The sequence below is a fragment of the Pinus tabuliformis genome, chromosome 9, assembly GCF_031772625.1.
Source record: "Pinus tabuliformis cultivar Carrire ecotype Pingquan chromosome 9, CPIR1, whole genome shotgun sequence".
Taxonomy (NCBI): domain Eukaryota; kingdom Viridiplantae; phylum Streptophyta; class Pinopsida; order Pinales; family Pinaceae; genus Pinus; species Pinus tabuliformis.
Genome location: NC_142307.1, coordinates 829,534,711 through 829,554,961, shown reverse-complemented (window position 1 = coordinate 829,554,961; position 20,251 = coordinate 829,534,711). Strand labels below are relative to the sequence as shown.

The following is a 20,251-nucleotide window of genomic DNA, read 5'->3' as shown; positions in this document are numbered from 1 at the left end:
CACTGGAAAATAATCCGGGAAATTACTTTTCTCCTAGCAAATCTATCTGACCTCCTCTAGGCTACTCTCACTCCTTCCTGGCACTCGCACTCTTGCCCATAAATGCGCACTGCAAGCATTGGATAATTCACATAGCCCTGGGAACCCTTCCCTACAAGTCGATTTGCCTCCTAGAGCTATTCGATGTTCCTTCTGGAAACTATTTTGACAACTGTGAACGAATTGTTGCTCCTGCAACTCACATTGGGGAAACTGGATACTCACACTGCTGTTTTTCGACCTCCTCTGCTGGTAAATTTGGCCTCTTGTCCTGACTTTAGATCACTGGAAAACCTCTTGAGAATTTCTTCGGAAATTCTCACTGTTCAAACCCCGCCATTGAACCTTCCCTAGCTTCAACTGCGCCCTTGCTGAATCCCTACAACTTGGTAGTTGAATTGCTCAACTCATAAACCGTTGTATCTTCTCCAATCCCTTCAACTTGCTCTTATAATCTCTCGTTGGAGTCTTAACGAACACGATTACATCTCAACCGATGGCTAAGATCAATTTGACTTCATCAAGCCTCTAGAGCAAAATCGAACTTCCTTAATCGATTACCTTTAATTAACCAATTTTCCTAAGTTAGACTTAGGAAATTTTAGTTATTGGTTAATTAATATAATTAAGGCGTCTCCAAGTCTTTTCTCGCGAAACCTTTTCTGGGTTTTGGAGATCTCGTGTTCCTTAGCCTCTTAAACATAATATGACACTAGAAGATCTGTTCACTGCTACCATATCCAAAAACTAACATTGGAGAGAGACTTGGATAATCTTATAACTGTTTGTGAAGTCATGGAATGGGCTGGAGCTTCCAAACAAGAAGTTTTTTTTATGAAGAATGATTTTGAAAAAAGCACATGGCAATGGAACGATGCTTTATTTTAGCCATGTTAAAAGCTCTTGGGTTTGGCTTGAAGTTAATTAGAACATTGTCAACCTAATTCTTAAAGGATTTTGCTAGAATTACTATGAACAAGGCCACTTTTGAACTATTTGGTCCTTTTAGGTGCTCATCAAAGATTGCCCTCTAGGATCGACTTTATATGTGTTGGATGTTAATGCATTTGACTATCTTGTTGAGCACAAAGCTGGTCTAGGGCTCAGTAAAGGATTTTCCTTTCGCCAAACAGATCAACAACTTTCAATAACCAATTTGTTGATGATTTGTCTCTTACTATCTAGCTAGAGGAGGATATTGTTAAAAATAGTCGACACAATTCCAAGTATTTTGTGATGCTTCAGGTGCTAAAATACATTTGATGACATATTGCTATGCTCAAAGTTCTCAAGCCTTGCCCCTTGGGCTTGGGTCACCAATGGTCCTAGATATTTTTCCCTTGGAACTTGGATTAACAATGGTCTTAGATATGCCCCCTTGGACTCTAGAGTACTAATGGTCCTTGTTGCCACAAACTCTAGCAGGCCTTGTGAGAGGCCTCACAAGGAAAAAGCTAGACTAAGACAACAATGAGGTGTATGTCACCATCACCCCAACACTCGACCTCTTGCACTTTAGTGGAATTTCACCATACAGGAGGCTTCCTGGTATAGATCACCTAAGGGTATAAGTTGATAGGATCAAGGTGATACATTAGGAGGCTAGATCAAGGTACTTCATAGTAGGAACAAGGCACAGTTTTTTATAATAAGGAACAACACACCTATGAAGAAGCTTATGAAGTAGGGCTTGTAGATTAGGGTTTCAAGATGTAGCTCAACAATGGTACAACTAGGCATGCAAGCAAAGGTAAAAGGTTTTTTTACAAGATATTATCAATCAATGGAGAGACAAATCTTCAAACAACCCTAAGTTGAAGCTTTTATGTAGAATCAAGGTTTTACAAGACCTAGAATTACATAGGGTTGATGATGTTAAACCTAGAGAGATTCTTTTTACCATGCAAATTGCTATATTTTGATGTTACAAGGTCAAGCAAGGTGAGAGAGTCCCAAATTAGCTCCATTGTTCAATCCCTGGTTGAATTCGGCTTAAACTCTATCCCATCGACTTTCCTTGAAGGGATGAAATTGTAGGAAGAGAGGAATAAGGTAAGATTTTGAAGTTTTTGATCATTAAGATGGTTGCGAGTGCCTTTCTTCTACTTGGGTGATGGATCTTAGGGACTTTAACCATGGAAATATCAAACCTTTGAAGGGAGTAATGCTGATTTTCCTTAGGCCCTAGATCTGGTCTGAGGCTAATCATGCACACAAACACGCTAGGAACCCTCAACCTTCTAGCACATTGCAAAACGAAAAGCTTCAACAGTGAAATCCATTTAGTACACAGAGATTTGAGTGCAAAGCTCGATTATTTCATTAATTCATTAACAAAAGAATCATGGGGCTCCCATACCAAGGATCATGGCCCTCGATCACTAGCACAACTAGTATACATAGTATACAACTAGGGCTTGCAATCTACAACATCAAATATGCAATCTTCCCAATGAGAAATAGACAAGAACAAACACATTGCGTACTTGCTGAAGTAGCCCATCTAGATCAATCCTTTCTACACTTGTTGTCCTTAACACTCGACAGGTCCTTTTGCCTCCTTAGTTTAGCTGCTCACAAATGTATTTGCTGCTCTAGAATACACAACATACTCAACCCTAGTAGATCCGCTTCTCATAGTGACTAAACCTTGATTAGGTCACTATATATCAGTCTAAATATCAACACACATTCAACATCATTCTCCTTCACTAAATCAACCCTATAATACGTCCCCAATACGTTCTCTCAGTCCGTAAGATAACTCTTTGCCTTTGTAAAAATATGAGGCTAATTCGGCCTCCTCTAGGGCTTAATCTCATTGCAAAAAAACCCATGCACCTCCTGAGACCTTGTGGCCATACACAACAGACAAGATAGAGGCACCTTAGGCCTCTTTCAGGGTCTTGTCCCTCTTCCTTATGCACAAAACGGATCTCTGCGTTAGGGACAAAATTTAAGCACCTTCTCTTGTCCTGGACAAACCTTTGTTAGGGCAGAATTTGGTGGTTGTTCCTCCTAAGCTCAACATCCACAAAGCCCTTTCTAGGGCACACACCTCACACAAAAACTCGACCTCCTTTTCTGGGCAAATGCGACCTTCATCAACATAAAAGTCAGACCATAAACTCTTCTTTCCAAGGTTGCGACTCCTCCTAAGGTATGCGGCTCCCTTCTTGGCATATGTATCACAAGAATGAATGCTATGATTGTGTTTAGGCTCTTCCCTCGACCCTTCTAGATCTTTGATCACTCAACCTCCTTCAATAATCTTGGATGGACCTGCTACTAGGATTAGATCAGGCCCTAAATGAACTCGCTAGATCTGAGCTTCTCCAAACCCTCATTCATCTTGTTGATCTGGGAGCTACTGCCTTCTCCAAAGATAAACTTGGTCTCATGAGTAGAAGTCGACACTCTTAGCACAAGAGGGCTACATCTCTCTTGTACATGATGTGTCTTATGAGCCTCTCCTAGGTTCTTTTTATACTTTTGCTTAGGTCACTTAGAAAACCTTCTAGATCTAGGCTTTTAACCTCTTTGACCCTTAGAATAATTAATTATTTCTCTCTTGGTCCTAAACTTAAGTTGCACGAAACGAGGAAACATGTACGAGTTTCCGAAACGGGCATGGGTACAAAACATGACCCCTCCAAATTTTGGAAATGGGGAAATGTGATATATATATATATATATATATATATATATATATATATGACATTTAAGAAATGTTATGTGCAATCATAAATCATACATAATACATTATAATTTATTACATTTAAAGTTTAAACATTATGATTAAATTTACATCACATTTGCTCATGAATGATCACATAATGAAAATAGCAATATTGGAATATCCAAAATCAACTTTTATTATATATCCAAATATCAAAATCAACTTTTATTATATATATGGGGCTGCAAGTATAATAAAGACTATGAGGCTGCAAGAACTATAAAGACAAAAGACTAATCCTCATTATCATAATCCTCATCAAAAATAGAAGTAGAAGCATGCTCAAGAGTGGATGGTGGTGTTGAAGAAGATGATGGGCCAATTCCACTTCCAGGCTGGACCTCAATATTCAGGGCAGCAAGAGATAGATCCAAATCAGGACTTTCTGGATCCACATCCCATTCTTTAGAAGGACCATTGTTGTATTCTGGACCCCTATGAGATGCAAGGCAAAGGTTGGAGTGTACATAAACAAGATCCTCTGCCTTCTGTGAGCCCAACCTATTGCGCTTCACAAAATGAATAAAACCATAGGTGCTCCAATTCCTTTCTACTGATGAACAACTTGCCACTTGTGAAAGAACACGAATGGCAAGGTTTTGCAAATGCACACCATTTGCTCCATGAAAAATCCACCACCGAATTGGATTCACGGTGCTTCTCTCCTCCAAAGCTGATATATTTGAATAATCATCTAATCTTGCAGCAAAATTGGCAAATTCTTTCTTTACCTCCCTATGTAGATGAGATGGAAATATTCTCATAAGGACTTTTTCACCCCATTAGCCACCTCTCTACCCTTATGGGGTGCCTTCCTCTTCCCATTGCTTTGAGCAATAAGCTCTTCATCATAAAATTTGGGGTTCAAGGCATGTGCTAAAGTGTGCAATGGAGTGTTGAAATTGTTCCACCTATCAACAATGATTTTCTTGATTAAATCAACAAAATGATCATCAATAAACAAAAGCTGTGGAGACTCTTGTGAAATGATTTCCATAGTTTTCTCAACCATGGAATCCATGCCATCATATACCTCTCCTAAGAAAGGTTGGTCAACGTTAGCATTCCGAAGAAGCTCAAATGAAAGGGTTGTGAACTTTAACAAGAAATCTATCTTGCTCCACCAGTCCTCATCAAGGCACAATCTATGCACCATATATCCCCGCTTTGAATCTGCTTGTCTTCACTCAACCCAAAGTTGACTCACCACCATAGAAACTAATGCTTGCTTAACCTCAACAAGGCGGCGCAACATCAGGAAGTTTGAGGCATATCTTGTCTCAACAACTTTTAACAACTCCAATTTGGAGTACTCTCGAAATATTGCTTGAGATTGGTGGTGGTTGGTGATGAATTTAACAATCTCCCTTGCTTCCCCTATGATTACCTTTATCCATGGAACTTTGTTGTTGATCTCCTCTAAGATCAGATTCAGATTATGGACAATGCATGGTGTTCAAAAGATGTGGTCATACCTCCCCCCGATAATTAAACCTGCAACTTTCAAAACTGGCGTATTATCTGTGATAACTTGCACTACCCTGTTAGGCCCTACTTGTTCAATAGATTTTATAATGACATCAACAATGGACTGTGCATCTTTTACCTCTCCTGAGCAGTGTTCTGCCTTTATAAACATTGCTCCTTTGGGGGAAGTGGCAATGATATTTATCAATGGTCTGCGCCTTGTATCTGTCCATCCATCTGAGACTATGGTAACCCCTGATCTACTCCAAGAAGAATGAATTGGGGATAAGATATCCTCCACAAGCTCCTCCTCATTTTTGTGAAGCTGAGTTCTGACTTTCTCATAGTTGGGCTTCTTGTACCCTTGAGGAGCTTTGTTAATTTCCCTTATCATATCTTGCCAATAAGGAGAGCGAACAACATTGAATGGGATACCACATCCATAGATGCACCTAGCCACCTTGGAATCAGTTCCTTCTCTCGCTTGCACATTCACCAATTTAGCAATTCTTCTATCCTGAACTGAAGGAGATGCCCCTCTGGTATTTTTGAATGGTGGTTGTTTATGTTGTTGAGTGGCACTGGCTCTCCTCTTCCCTGCTTCAACTACAATCCTTGGCTCAATGCTAGCCGGAGCTTGAGGAGTAGCTTGACTAAGCTCATCATGCCTTCTTTTAATTCCATCCGCCTCATCTTTCTCTCTTTGATATGCCCTCCTTGCCAATGGGTCTGCTGTTTTTGTGCAACCTGCAATCCCCTGTCCTCCATGCAAAAGATGTGCTTTCACTCTTGGGTAGGAGCCCTTGTATGAATTACTGCAAATATTACATTGCCATTCCCATGAGCCACCACCTCCACATTTTTGAAGCTTCTGAACATGCCTCCAAAGAGGATAATATTCAACCCTTGGGTTGGACTTGGGGCTTGAACTTGTAGCTGCACCTTGGTTGGAAGCCATTGCTGCAAAAACAAATAAAAAAACAAATTTGTAAAGAAAAATGTTTTTCATATATTTGGAAGCATAAACCCTCCTAAAAATGAAGAAATAGTAGGAAAAAACTAGGAAATTGAATGCTTCTTACCCAAATTAATTTTTTGTAGCTGAATCTACCCCAAAATGCCAGAAAAGACAAGAGAAATATGGTTGTAGCCGAGTGAAAAGCCAAGAATGCCATAGCCGGAAACTCTGCACTCCAAATCTGCTACTGAAATCTCTTTCTCTTGTTGTTGAAATCTCTTTTGCTCACTATTGAAAATGCCCTAGCTGAAACCACTGCTCTCTTCCTCTTTTCTCCTTTGCTAAAATCGTCCGTTTATAAGAGAAACAACTTGCTCAATTGTGTGATGAGGGAATGAGGCGAGGGTCTTTTTATAACTTGAGAGAGGCATCTAAAAGCATCTACAAGATATTTTATTTGCCCAATAAAAAATTAGAAGTGAAAAAAAAGAAAAGAAAATTCGCAATAGCAAGTGGAAACGCAGTCGTACGGCCTGGAAACTCGTTTCCGGCCGTACTGGCCACATTTCCCCACCTTGAAACGTGCCAGTACGACCGAAGACGAGTTTCCAGGCCGTACGGTATGGGTTTCCACGTTTTCGTTTCATTTCCTAGGTGAAACGAACCTTTGGGCAATGTTTCTTGCAACTTAGTCCTAAACCCATTGCTTATCTCCAAAACCCCACTTTTGGGTAAATCGCCCAACAAACAATTTATTGATGGGTTGTCCTCTCTTAGAAATACCTTCCGAGCTACCCAAAATCCAAGAAGGGGGAAAATCCTAATTTTCACTTGCAAACCCTAAATATCATTTTATGAGGCGAGAAATTCACTAGAAAAATGCTCTCTAGGAGGTTTTCTAGGGAGTTCAAGGATACAAGATTAAATCATGCAATAATTACCAAGCATTTCATGTAAACATAAGCATTTAGACAAGGGAAATAGAAACCTCAACAATATTCCATTACTTGCAATAACCATAAAAGCTATTCAATAAAAAATACTCATAATATATCCAGGAACATGCCTTCTTTCAGTCCCAAAATGACATCTCCACAACAAGATCTAGTCTCCAAGAACCAAAATCCGCGTAAGATCACATCTTGTTAATTTTAGGCAACAATGGTATGTTCTATGCTTTAGAGCAATTTTACTTCAATTTATTTATTAGCCCAATATCAATATCCAGTTTAGCAATCACATCAACATGATAGTAAAATGCAGATAGAACATAAACATAAACAGTAGAAGACAAGCCAAGACAAGAGGACACAAGATGTGGCACTAGCTAGGGACAAACCCCAATGTGGGGAAACCCTTGATCAATTTTTTTTTTAGTCTATAATAGTTCAGAGAGAGAGAGATAGTACAATTTACAAATCTGATAATTTATAACAACAGCAAAAGAGCCCAAACCAGAAAAGTCAATGCTGGTCAACAGGGTAGATTTGACCCTCAAAGATTTGGTCAACTTTAGTCAACTTTGGCCTCCAAACAACAAGATGCAACAACCCTGAAAACAATGAAATTCAACCCAGTCAAAGTCAGGTCAAACAGTCAACTTGCGGTCAACCCTAACTACAGTCAACGCTGGTCAAATAGTGAACAAATTGCATCGATTTTTGTGCCCAGAAATGCGGCTTGCCCAATCAGAGATAAACCTCACAAAAATGCAGTCAAACAGGTCAATGCTCGGTCAATGCAACCCAAAACAACCTTTTGGAAATTCGGTCAAACCTGGTCAATGTTGAAATAGAAATGTCCTTCCTTTCCTTTGCATGTGTGGAGAGAGGAGCTGCCCAGAAATCCGTACCCAATCAGATGAGGAGAGAGAGATGTGTGAAGATGAGTGATGTCCAAATGAGGATGAGGCATCATGTATTTATAGGCTAACGTTGAGGATGAATAAACGTGACTGTTGGGCTTCTGAGCCTACATGAGTTTGCTGGCGACCTTAACAATTTGTCCATAATCAAAATAAATTCATAACTCCATTTGTACATGTCAGAATGGGATGATCTTTAGATCAATCCTACACCTCTCGGAGAGAGGAATCCAAGAAAAATATCCGTTGTTATAAATGAGATGACCCATGTGGAGTTTGGCCCTAGTTGCCAATTTTAACACTCCCTCTCAACTAGGGAGAACTCCGTCTGCTAATCCATCTGCCAATTTGTACCATCTCTTCCATCAATGCACTGCTCTGCTCTGTTTTGCTGAACTATGAAGAAGAAAAAGTGACCGAGAATGTATCATACCATTCTCTACTAACCTGAAGTCAATCCCAATCAAAAGAGAGTGTCTCATACCACTCTTACTGACCCAAAGTCAGTGCCAATCAAAAGAGAGTGTCTCATAAGACTCTTACTGACCTGAAGTCAGTTCCCATTGATCCCAGATCAATATTGGACATCCTAGCATAGGGAGTACGGTAGTACACGATGCATCGATCGATAATACTATGGTCCCTATCTTCATTTCCCTACTCATTTGCCAGATGAGAGGTACTTCCCATGAGTCCTAAACTGCATGGGTAGGATGTCTCGCCAGGAGAAGGATGAACCACTCGTCCTGCTCACATGTCGCCAAGGGGTATCACAGGGGAAGGATGAACCGCTCACCCTGTACACAGCAAACCACTAGGGGAAGGCTGAACCCCTCACCCTATGGTTGCTCACCGCTCCAAGAAGTACCCCAATCTCCTCGGAGCTCCCAAAGCTCAATGTCCATCTCATACAGGACCCTCATAAGAGGGTCTCTCCATGGCTCAAAGTCGTTCTCGAAAGGCCAAGAATTTGACCTTTCCCAGGGGCTTTGTTAGAATATCGGCGACCTGCTCATCAATCCCAATGTGATGGAGCCTTATTTCTCCTCGTTGTACCATATCCTGGATAAAGTAGTACCTGATATCTATATGCTTGGAGTGATCATGAAACACAGGATTCCCTAATAATCGGATCCCACTCTAGTTGTCGCAGAGGATCACAGTGGTATCCAGAAGATGTCCAAACAATTCACTGAAGAGCTTCCTCAACCAGACAATTTCACAGGAGGCCATACTAGCAGCTATGTATTCGGCCTTGACGGTGCTCAAGGCAACTGATTTCTGCTTCTTGCTCATCCAAGATATCGAAGCAGAACCCAAAGAAAAACAACATCCAGAAGTGCTCTTGCGATCCACCACACTGCCAGCCCAATCAACATCAGAATAACCATGCAGCCTCACATTTCCGGCAGTGTATCTCAGTCCATGAGTGATTGTGCCCCAAAGATATCTCAGAAGATTCTTGGCGGCAATCCAATGTATATGATGAGGCTCAACCATGTACTGTCTCAATGTGTTAACTGCAAAACATATGTCTGAACAGGAGTTCACCAAGAACATCAGTGCTCCTATGAGTTGACGATACTCAGAAGCATTTCCCAATTCAGGTCCAACAACACTACCACATAACTTCTTAAAGTTAAGTTCCATCGGAGTAGTCATAGGCTTGCAGTCCACCATCCCAAATCTTTCCAATATCTTCACAACATATTTTCCTTGAGAGAGGAAAATTTCACCTGGCTTTTGCCAGACCTCCAACCCTAGGAAATAGTGCATCGGTCCTAGGTCCTTCATCTCAAATTCAGAAGCCAACTCCCTCTTACATTTGTGAATGAGAGGGTCTGCACATGTTAGAAAGAGGTTGCCCACATAAAGTACCAAATTGAGAGGTTTATCATTTTCAATCTTAAAGTAAAGGTTCGGATTAGCTTCACTTCTAGTGAATCCCAACTTCATCAAATAACTATCGATCCTCTCATGCCAAGCCCGCGGTGCTTGCTTCAACCCATAGAGAGATTTCTTCAACCTGCATACATGAGATTTCCGATCATGAACCTCAAACCCCTCGGGTTGTTCCACATAGACTTCCTCTTTAATTGAACCATGCAAGAAGGCAGTCTTGACATCCATCTAATGTAGGTTCCATCCTTGCAAGGCAGCAAGGGTTATGATCGAGCAGATGTTGGTGTATCGGGCAACAGGTGCAAATATCTCATTGTAATCTACACCTTCCTTTTGAGAGAAGCCTCGAGCAACAAAGTGAGCCTTGAACTTTTTTGCACTTCCATCAGCTCCATGCTTGATTTTGTAGAGCCACTTAGAAGTGACAACCAATTTGTCCTGGGGTCTAGGGACCACATCCCAGACATCATTCTTCATAATTGACTCGTATTCTTCATTCATAGCATCCTTCCATACTTGTTGCTTCACGGCTTTTTTGAATGATAGTGCTCATGGCGGTCAAATATCCTTGATACCTGTTCGGCTTCTTGCTTTCATAGAAAGTCCCCCTTGGTGCAATGTGCCTCTTAGCATCTTCGAGAGTCTCTTAAGCATGGCACAGACAATTTCTACAATAGAGCGATTCTTCCTTTCAACCACACCATTCTGCTCAGGAGTGTATGGCGTTGTAGTCTTCCTCTTAATGCCAACTTCTCTGCAATAATCTTGGAATTCATTGGATTCGTACTCGGTCCCATTATTAGTCCTCAATATATTGATTTTCTTCTCGAATTGGTTTTCGATCAAGGCTTTGAAATGTCGGAACCAGGTGAACACTTCATCCTTCCTCTTTAAGAAGTAGATCCAGGTCTTGCGAGAATAATCATCCACAAAAGTGAGATAATATAAGTATCCTCCCAAGGAGTTTACGGGCATCATACAAGATATGTCAGAGTGGATCAATTGTAATATGTCTGTGGTCTTGCTATTACTTAAAGAGAATGGTTCCCTTGTAAGTTTTCCTTCGGCACATCCTGGACATACGCCTTCATGCTCTACTTTGAACTTGGGCATACCTGTCACTATCTATCTCACATCGGGTAGGGCCTTATAATGAAGATGGGTGAACCTCCGATGCCATAGTTCAGAGTGTAGAGATGTGTCGCAAGACATGGCTCCCAATGGACTTCCTCCAACTTGATACAAAGTGTCAACCCTGAACCCAAGAGTAAAAGCATCTTTAAAATTTCTTTTCCAAACATGTACCTTTCCATCGATAAAAGCCACCTTGAATCCTTTATCTTCCATTGTTGAAATGGACACTAGGTTCTTCTTGAGATTGGGTACATATAGTACTTCTTACAAATGAATAGCGTTACCTTGATTCAATTGAAGGGTAACATTCCCTACTCCCTTCACGGGATAGGTGGCATCGTCTCCAAGGATGATCTCCAAGTTTGTCTCCTTTTTTATCAGATTAGAGAGGGCTTCTTTGTATCCAGTGAAGTGCCTTGAGGCACCATTATCAATCAGCGAATTTCCCAGTGTTCGGAGGAGAGGCAATGGAGAGGGTCGATATAAGATAATACTCTTTTTGCTTATTGTTAACAAGATTGGATTCATCATACCTGGAGTTCCTTGATTTCTTGTAGGGTCGACCATTTCCTTGATGTCCCGCATTCCTTTTTCCTTTGCCATTGGACCTGCCATTCTTTTGATCGTTGTTGTTGAAATTGCCCTTGGAGTTGTTATGATAGTCATCATCTCGAGGTGTATCCCTTCTATTAGGACACTCCCTTGCATAGTGGCCAAGCTTATTGCAAACAAAAAATCTTCCCTTCCATTTTTGAATGCCGGTCTTCCTTGACTTTGCTTCTTTAAACCTGCATTGTTCTTCCTCTTGGCATGAGCGAAGAATGCAGTGGGGTTGCTTCTATTAGAAAGCATTTCTTGCTCCACCATTCTTGTTTCTTCTTGAATTCATCTTGACATCAATTCTTCAAACCCTGGAATTCGATCATTGTTGAGTATAGTGCTTCTAAATACATACCACTCAGGTAAGAGTCCTCCAAGGGTGGTGAGAGTAAGTTCCCTATCAGGAATGACTTCTCCAATCGAGAGTAGATCATTCTTTATCTCAGTAATCCTCAAGAAATAGGATTGAATGTCCTCGTCCTTTCCCTTCTTAATATCCTTCAACTTATTCTTGAGAAAGAGAATTTGATTAGCATTACTAACCTTGATCATGCTGACCAACTTGTCGTATATCTCCTTGGAGGTCTTCAATTCGGAGATATAGGTCACCAGATGCTCGTCAATGGAATCCCTGATAATATTCTTCGCTTTGACTTCAGCCCTATTGTACTTGGTCTTCATAGCAACCAGTGCATTTGAAGGAGGCTTAGGGATTTTGCCCTAAACATAATCCATCACTTCCTTCTCTTCCAAGGTCAAATCAAGAGACATCTTCCATCCATGATAGTCAAATTTATCATGGAGCTCGTTTACAGCCAGGAAGTAGGATGAGGAACCCATTGAGTCTTTTGTACTTGTCCACCTGTCTTTGGTGATTGCTCTTTCACTCTTGCTTGGGCTTTGTCTTCACCTCAGCTCTGATACCATGTTAATTTTAGGCAACAATGGTATGTTCTATGCTTTAGAGCAATTTTACTTCGATTTCTTTATTAGCCCAATTTCAATATCCAGTTTAGCAATCACATCAACATGATAGTAAAATGGAGATAGAACATAAACATAAATAGTAGAAGACAAGCCAAGATAAGAGGACACAAGATGTGGCACCAGCCAGGGACAAACCCCAATGTGGGGAAACCTTTGATCAATTCTTTTTTTAGTCTTCAATAGTTTAAAGAGAGAGAGATAGTACAATTTACAAATCTGATAATTTATAACAACAACAAAAGAGACCTAACCATAAAAGTCAACACTGGTCAACAGGGCAGATTTGACCCTCAAAGATTTGGTCAACTTCAGCCTCCAAACAACAAGATGGAACAACCCTCAAAAAAGTCAAATTCAGCGCAGTCAAAGTCTGGTCAAATAGTCAACCTGTGGTCAACGCTAACCATAATCAATGCCGATCAAACAATCAATGGTTTGCCTCGATTTCTGTGCCCAAAAATGTGACATGCCCAATTAGAGATAACCCTCACAAAAACATAGTCAAATAGGTCAATGCTTGGTCAACGCAACCCAAAGCAAACTTCTGGAAATTCGGTCAAACCTGGTCAATGCTAAAACAGAAAATGTCCTTCCTTTCCTTTGCACGTGTGGAGGGAGGAGCTGCCTAGACATCCGTACCCAATCAGATGAGGAGAGAGAGAGAGACATGTGAAGATGGGTGATGTCCAAATGAGGATGAGGCATCATGTATTTATAGGCTAATGTTGAGGATGAATAGACGTGACTGTTGGGCCTCTGAGCCTACATGAGTTTGCTAGCTGACCTTGACAATTTGTCCATAATCAAAATAAATTCATAACTCCATTTGTACATGTCAGAATGGGATGATCTTTAGATCAATCCTAGGACCTACACCTCTCGGAGAGAGGAATCCAAGAAAAATATCAGTTGTCATAAATGAGATGACCTATGTGGAGTTTGGCCCTAGTTGCCAATTTTAACACATCTCCACAAGTAGCAAAGTACAAAGAGCAAAGTCAAATCTCTCTAAGAGAGGTTGAGTTCCACACAAGTGATGATGAAACAATGAGAGAGGTGATCTTCTACTTTTATGAGGTCTACCACCTCTAATTTATGAATGAAAGCCCCTACACAGGTTTGATTTTGAGTGGACATAAAGTAAAATTGGGTTACAAGCCAACCCATTAGCTTAACAACAAAATATGCCAAAATAAGCCCACACGTGTGAGCTGCAAGCCTAAAAGGGTGGAGGATTTCATGCCCTTTTAGGGCTCCAAATGCTCCATCAAGGCAAAGGAAGGGCTAAAAGTGTTTCCAAGCATCATAATCATTCTCCATTTGAGGAACAATCTTGAATTCAAGCCTCAAAGTAGCTCTATCTATCCAAAATCTAGTTGTGGGTGCCACATGTCATCTTCATGGGTGCCAAGTAGACAACGTGGTGCCTTCTGTCTCCCATGTGGGGCTCCATTAGGTGCAACAAGCCCTCCTTAATCTAACTTGGGGATGACCATCTTCATCTAGGCCCTGGATCATGGCCTGCCTATCAAGTAATGTCAAGGCCAGCTTAAGCGCATGTTGGGTCCACTAGTACATCATCAAGAATCCTCCATGCTAAGCAAGAGAAGCTCAATGTTCTGGCTTTTGGCGGTGCTTTGGGATGTGTATCAACTGCTTAAGTCATCAAAAAGCCTAACGCTCTGTTGTAAGTAGGAAACACCGCATCCGCTAAGCCATCATGCTCTCTGAAAATGTAATGATTGGCTTGGGTAGCATGTGGAGTAGGGTGCCCTCAAGGCCTTTGTTGCTCTGGACCACTTGACAAAACTAACTCAAACTCAAGTGAAAGCAACCATTCATTAGAGACTAAGATCATAAATGCATCTAAGTGGACCATACTTAAGTGTTAAGGGCATATTAATACTTCAAATTGGGATCACCTTCAAATATCTAACTAGACCAAGTCTCATAAAACTGTTTCCTACCTTTGTAGGAGTGGCTAAGTAGTCTACCCTATTAGGTGCTTCTAGCTCCCAAGGGGATGTGGCTTTTCCAAGTTCAACCCTTCAATCAATAGGTGTTAATGAAAGTAAGTGGTAGTGGAGGGGAAGGACTTCATAGCCAAGTGCCATGCTTAGGGGACTAGCCAATGGGTGTCCACATCCTGAGTGTATAGATATAATGGAGGGAGCAATCATGGAGGCATGATTTGCACTTCTCGGCTTGCTTTTTCCACCCCTCTAGTGCACCTTTTACTTCTTTTTGATAATGCTTTGTATTTTGGTGCATAGCTCAAGGATCAAAGCTTTCTCTTTATGATATAGCATTATATTTACCCCCCCATAAGATGAGACAACTTCTTGCTCATCAAGGTTGGGACATGCAAGGGTTCCTTTTGATGGATGGAGCTTCACGTGCTTGGGAACTGGGTGATGGCTAATGAGGAGGGTAGAGCTCATGCTAGGTTTTTTCCCTTGTGCTAATTTATGCCCTAGCCATCTTTTGCATCTTTTTTCTTTTTTTCTTTCATTATGGCCATCTTATGCTTTTTCATTCTTTTAGCTGCATTAACCTTTAGGGAAATGTTTTCCGGCCCTACTCAAAGATGTGGATAAGAGAGTGCCAAATCCCAATGAACCACAGATAGTTAACCTGAAGAATGGAGATGATATCAAAGGATAATAATATGACATGGAAAACGTTAAGTATGGTGAGGTAGAATGGACACGCTATTTCAATCCAGGTCTTCCAAGTAGTGCCCTTGCTATAACCCTAAGGCCTTAGGGGAGGTCCCATTGGACTAGGGCTAAAGATTAATCCCCTTGGTAAGATGAGAGAACAAATTTACAGTCAAGATCTGTCAGTCATCTAGATCAACCCTTTATCCATTCTGAATGCGCAAAACATTAAGTAAAAACACTTGATTACAAAATGATCAAAGTACCTATTGAGTGGTAGCCCACCCTTATCCAAGAGGAATGCTGGATGGTGAGAGGTGTGTGACTGGTGCAGATGGTGGAGGAACTGGCATATCATCATCAAGAAGCAAATTTGTAGGGCTGCTGGCTGGCTGGCTGGCTATCCAAGATAGGAGAAATTTTTTTCTCCTGTGGGGTTACCTGTTTTGGTGGGTAACAGTCCTGGATAAGGATAGATCTTCAAATTTCTCAGCATCCCCTTTGGCTTTCAACCTTCTCTTTTAGACATGTAGAGTCAAGGTCTGGCCGGAATTACCAGAAATCTGGACTCTTTGTAAACTAAGTGCATGAGTCTAGCTGCCAGATTCCATGTTTTTTCTAAGATATTGGAAACAACGCATGTGTTCATTATTCGTGTTGGTTCTCTTATTAAAAGGCTTACAGCTTGCTGACTAGTTTATTAAGAACTTTCTTAGGGTCTCCAGAAGAAGGTAAAAGAAACCTTTGCCAGAGTCAAATGGGACGTTTGCTGTCTAGTATGAATGAGGATAGGCTTGATTTGATTGATATGGCCAAGCAAGATGCAACCCTCTGTGTGAAGTGCATTATCAGCCATTCAAGGCAATGAAAGGTGGAAATATTTGTGAGGTATAACACTACCAAATGTTCTCAGTTATTTAGTATGAATGCCATAATCTCCTCAGTAATTATCAAAGTAGGATGCTCTATTGTTTATCAGAGTATCTGGGCAGCTTGGCAAAGATGTGAGCTCTTTCTTGTTTGAAAGGGAGATGAGCCAGTAGAGGCTACTCAACTAGTGAGCTGCCTATATGGTGGGCTGATCATTTTAATTCTAGTAAAAGATGGCCAAAGATCCTTGGGTTTAGGCAAAGAGACTCAATAAGAAAGACCTCTGCATTTTGGCTGATTTTTATGATTGGCCAGAGCATAATTTCCTTCAATGGGAAGAGGTCAAGCAAAATAAGCAATTTCAAATTAACCAAGATGGTGTGAATATTTACGAAACTTTGGAGAGATTGCACATGAAAACTCTCCAAACCTCTACTCCCTATCTCTACTGTTACCTTATGTAGCGTCTTTGATGGCATTCTCTAGAGTCTAAGCTAACAAAAACTTGTGGAACAGGAAATCCCTTTTGGAACTTAAAAAGGTTTTCTTTGTCTGGTCCCTTTTTAATCAAAGGATTTACTACCAAAGAGGTACAAATTTTGGATAGATGTCTTGTGATATCTTGTTTTTCAAAAGGAGACAGTTTTGCATCTGGTTGGTTTTGCTCCATAGCCAAGTCAGCCTGGGATTTTGGATAAAGATCCAACGCTCATGTTGATTTTCCATTACATATTCATAGTGAAAGATGAATTGAGATAAATTATGTGCCATATGCATAGAGATGTGAGTTATCTGAGGATTTCTGTAAGATTTTTTTTGATATTATGAAGGGATCAGAAGCAAATATCTTCATGAGATTGAAGCTTTGTTTGGAAGTCCTGAAATCAGGAATTACATTTATGGGTTGAGCCGAATAAATATACTAAAGGATATTTTCTGTTAACATAGGGTTGATTCTAGCCATTTTAAGTCTTTATTTATGAAATTTACTCAGACCTATTGTTGGTCTAAAGCAACCTAATTCTTACTTTTTGATTTACTCAGGACTTGTGTTGCCCCTTTAGAGAGATTAAAGCTGGAATATGTTGTCCGTGGGGCAAAGGATAATTGGCTTAAAACAATTCATTTTATTTGGGTGTCTGAAGGATTTGCGGGCTTTTGGAAAGGCAATGTCTTGAATCTCTTTCGTATGGTTCCTTTTAAATCAATAAATTTTATGACCTATGATATGTACTGCGATTGGTTGTTGAAGGTGCCTGGGAAAGGACAAATAACAAACTATGACAGGCTTGCAGCCGGGGCTGTCTCAGGAGTCACAGCTACCATGTTATGTCTTCCCATGGACACTGTAAGCTGCCCATAATTTCTCATTGTATCATATTTGCTATTTTGTGTCTTCTCCATGCTGACATGATTACCTTCAGAGAACTGTAACTTCTACTTTGGCAGGGTTTTAAATTTTAATGGGCTCTATCACACAATATCAAATTTCACAATATTGCCTGCTCCTTTCAACCAATATCTCTTCCAATTTCAACAGATTGGTCCTATGCACTACAACTAATGTTGAAAATCATGCAGATCAGAACTAGATTGGTTGCACCAGGAGGTGAAGCCCTTGGTGGCGTGGTTGGATGTTTTCAGCATATGGTTCGTACTGAAGGCCTTTTTTCTCTCTACAAAGGTCTTATGCCAACTCTTTTGAGCATGGCCCCAGCAAGTGCAGTCTTTTATGGTGTGTATGACATTTTGAAGGCAGCCTATTTAAGTTCACCCAAGGTCCAGGAACAGCTGAGACAGCGCATTTGTGCTGAAAGAGAGAGGCAACAAACATTGAAAGCAGATATCAATACTGGAGAGAACAGTGACAATAGGAACCAGATAGAGATTGGGCCAATCAGGACCTTGTTATATGGAGCAATTGCTGGTGCTTGTGCAGAGACAGTGACATACCCATTGGAAGTGGTGCGCAGACATCTTCAGCTACAAGAGACTGCAGGATTGGGTTTGCTAACAACATTTAATTACATTATAAAGAAGGATGGAGCGAGGGCACTCTTTGCAGGCGTAATGCCCAGTACAATGCAGGTTTTTAACAAATCTCACTTACTGGACCTAGCTACTGAAGTTCTTCGTAAATCCTTTGCTGTAAATTCAAGTTGTGATTTGAATGCTAGATTTATGACATAGTAAAATGCAATGAACATATGATAACATAATACACTCTAGTATCTACTACATGATTTTCAAAATTTGACCTTGACGGAAAAGCAAACCTCTAGTTCTACCATTAATATTCAGTACTTGAGTTCTCACAGAGAAAATGTGAAATGCATGCTGTCTGAATATTTTGTTTTGTGATATAAGAACAACTTGAAGCATTTTCAGAAAGGTCAAATCTGTAAAAGCAGCATGCAACCCTGTTAATGTAGCTTTCATTGTATAGGAAATAATTCAGAACTTCAAAATGAAAGCTGTATTGTAATTGAAATTTTGAACTTTAGTGACAGATTCAGAAAATAATAATTTTTCCAATGTGGTAAATTGCTGTTTTTCTTGGAGCCAACTGACAATCACATTAGCTCTGATCAATAGAATAAAATGCTTATCTCTATGGCAATGGCATGACGCATTAGAAAATTTCTCATGCACATTTTAGATGATATTGTTGTCTGGTTTAATGGGAATTTGGAAACCTCAAGTAATATTTATTAATGGCTGATTGAATATGTCTTGCTTTTGGTGACATACTTGATTGTTGCATTTGTACAGGTTCTTCCATCTGCAGCTCTCAGTTATCTGATCTACGAATTCATGAAAGTCCTGTTGATAACACCTTAATTTTGTTGTGAATCATATATACAACACCATGATCGTTGATGTAGAATGAGCTATTGTGATGCTGGCCTGTCAGGACTCAGCCAACTCTTCAAAATATTCCCAGCGAATTGTTTGTAGACATGGTACATTGTTCCTGCATTCCCTCACATGGCTATCTGAAAACTGAACTTTGGCCTATTATTGAGATGATATGATTTGTAAATGGTGCTAACAAGGTAGCAGATAGGGATAGTTTAGACGAAGTCTTTTCTGTGAGATATTCACTTCTTCATTTTCTCGATCCCCCTGGCCTTGTGTTATGCCATATATTCATTTATTTTAAAACTGACTTGAAAAACATTTCCATCAGATCATATCTGTCATTGGCCATGGCTCAAAGCTCGAGATGTCAATGTTTTAATATATCTTAAATGAAAGCAACTTATATTTTATGTGTTCAAGAAAATATATGGTGAGGTGGTTCAATTCCATCGCAGCCAGATCCATTTATAAGTATCTAATCACATGTTTATGCATAGTGTCTTATAGATGCAACATATTTAAAACATCAGATAATCTCTTCTGCGTCATGCTTAAAGGAATTCAAATTCAGTAATGTAAGTGGGATGATTATGATGCAAGTAACATTCATCCACGTATGAAGCCAAAATTTGTTTGACTTATTTCATCATCAGTTCACATATTTATAGCAACATTAATCAGCTGACTTCCAGGTTCAATATTTTTTTTATAAATGTACAATTATATTTTCACCACTTGATGTCAAATTAGAATTGAAAGCATGCATGGCCATTGGCAACATACACGTTAGAACACATGACAAGAGTGGGAAATCTACAATTGGTGATGCACATGTGCAAAATCAGCCATTGTTGGTCTAATTTCATCTTATCTCTGTACTAGCCTGATATTGGTGTTTGTATTCCAAGTGCTATGTACCTCTGTTTTCAATTAGTGGAGTCTAAGGAATTGATGTCTCTGGCACTGCCGCTTTCATTTTTTGGTGAGGGTGTATGTGGGCACCTACAGTGTCTATTTTTATAAATAATTAAAAAAATTATTTCTGAGTAAGACCTTTGAAATGCATTGATGCTAGTATAGCAGAGGGTTGCTCTTCCACAGGTGGGTTATGTGTCCCCTGCATTCCCAGCATCTCGGAGATGGAGGGACAGGGTGGAGGTGACATCTTG

The 20,251-nt window shown here is 40.2% G+C and overlaps 1 protein-coding gene across 2 annotated transcripts in view; it reads left to right on the top strand.

The window, feature by feature from the left end:
* The window catches only part of LOC149151348 (putative mitochondrial adenine nucleotide transporter BTL3), a 134,485-nt gene extending 114,979 nt beyond the window's left edge, over positions 1-19,506 (top strand). The window contains exons 2-4 of one of the 2 annotated variants that reach the window (XM_089445983.1): positions 17,265-17,568; positions 17,802-18,308; positions 18,993-19,506. In XM_089445983.1, coding sequence (XP_089302109.1) covers positions 17,265-17,568; positions 17,802-18,308; positions 18,993-19,061 — 880 coding nt within the window. In that variant the 3' untranslated portion in view covers positions 19,062-19,506. Of the gene's footprint in view, positions 1-17,264; positions 17,569-17,801 lie in introns of both variants that reach the window. The other variant, XM_089445982.1, reaches the window with a different exon arrangement.
* Positions 19,507-20,251: the final 745 nt, after the last annotated feature.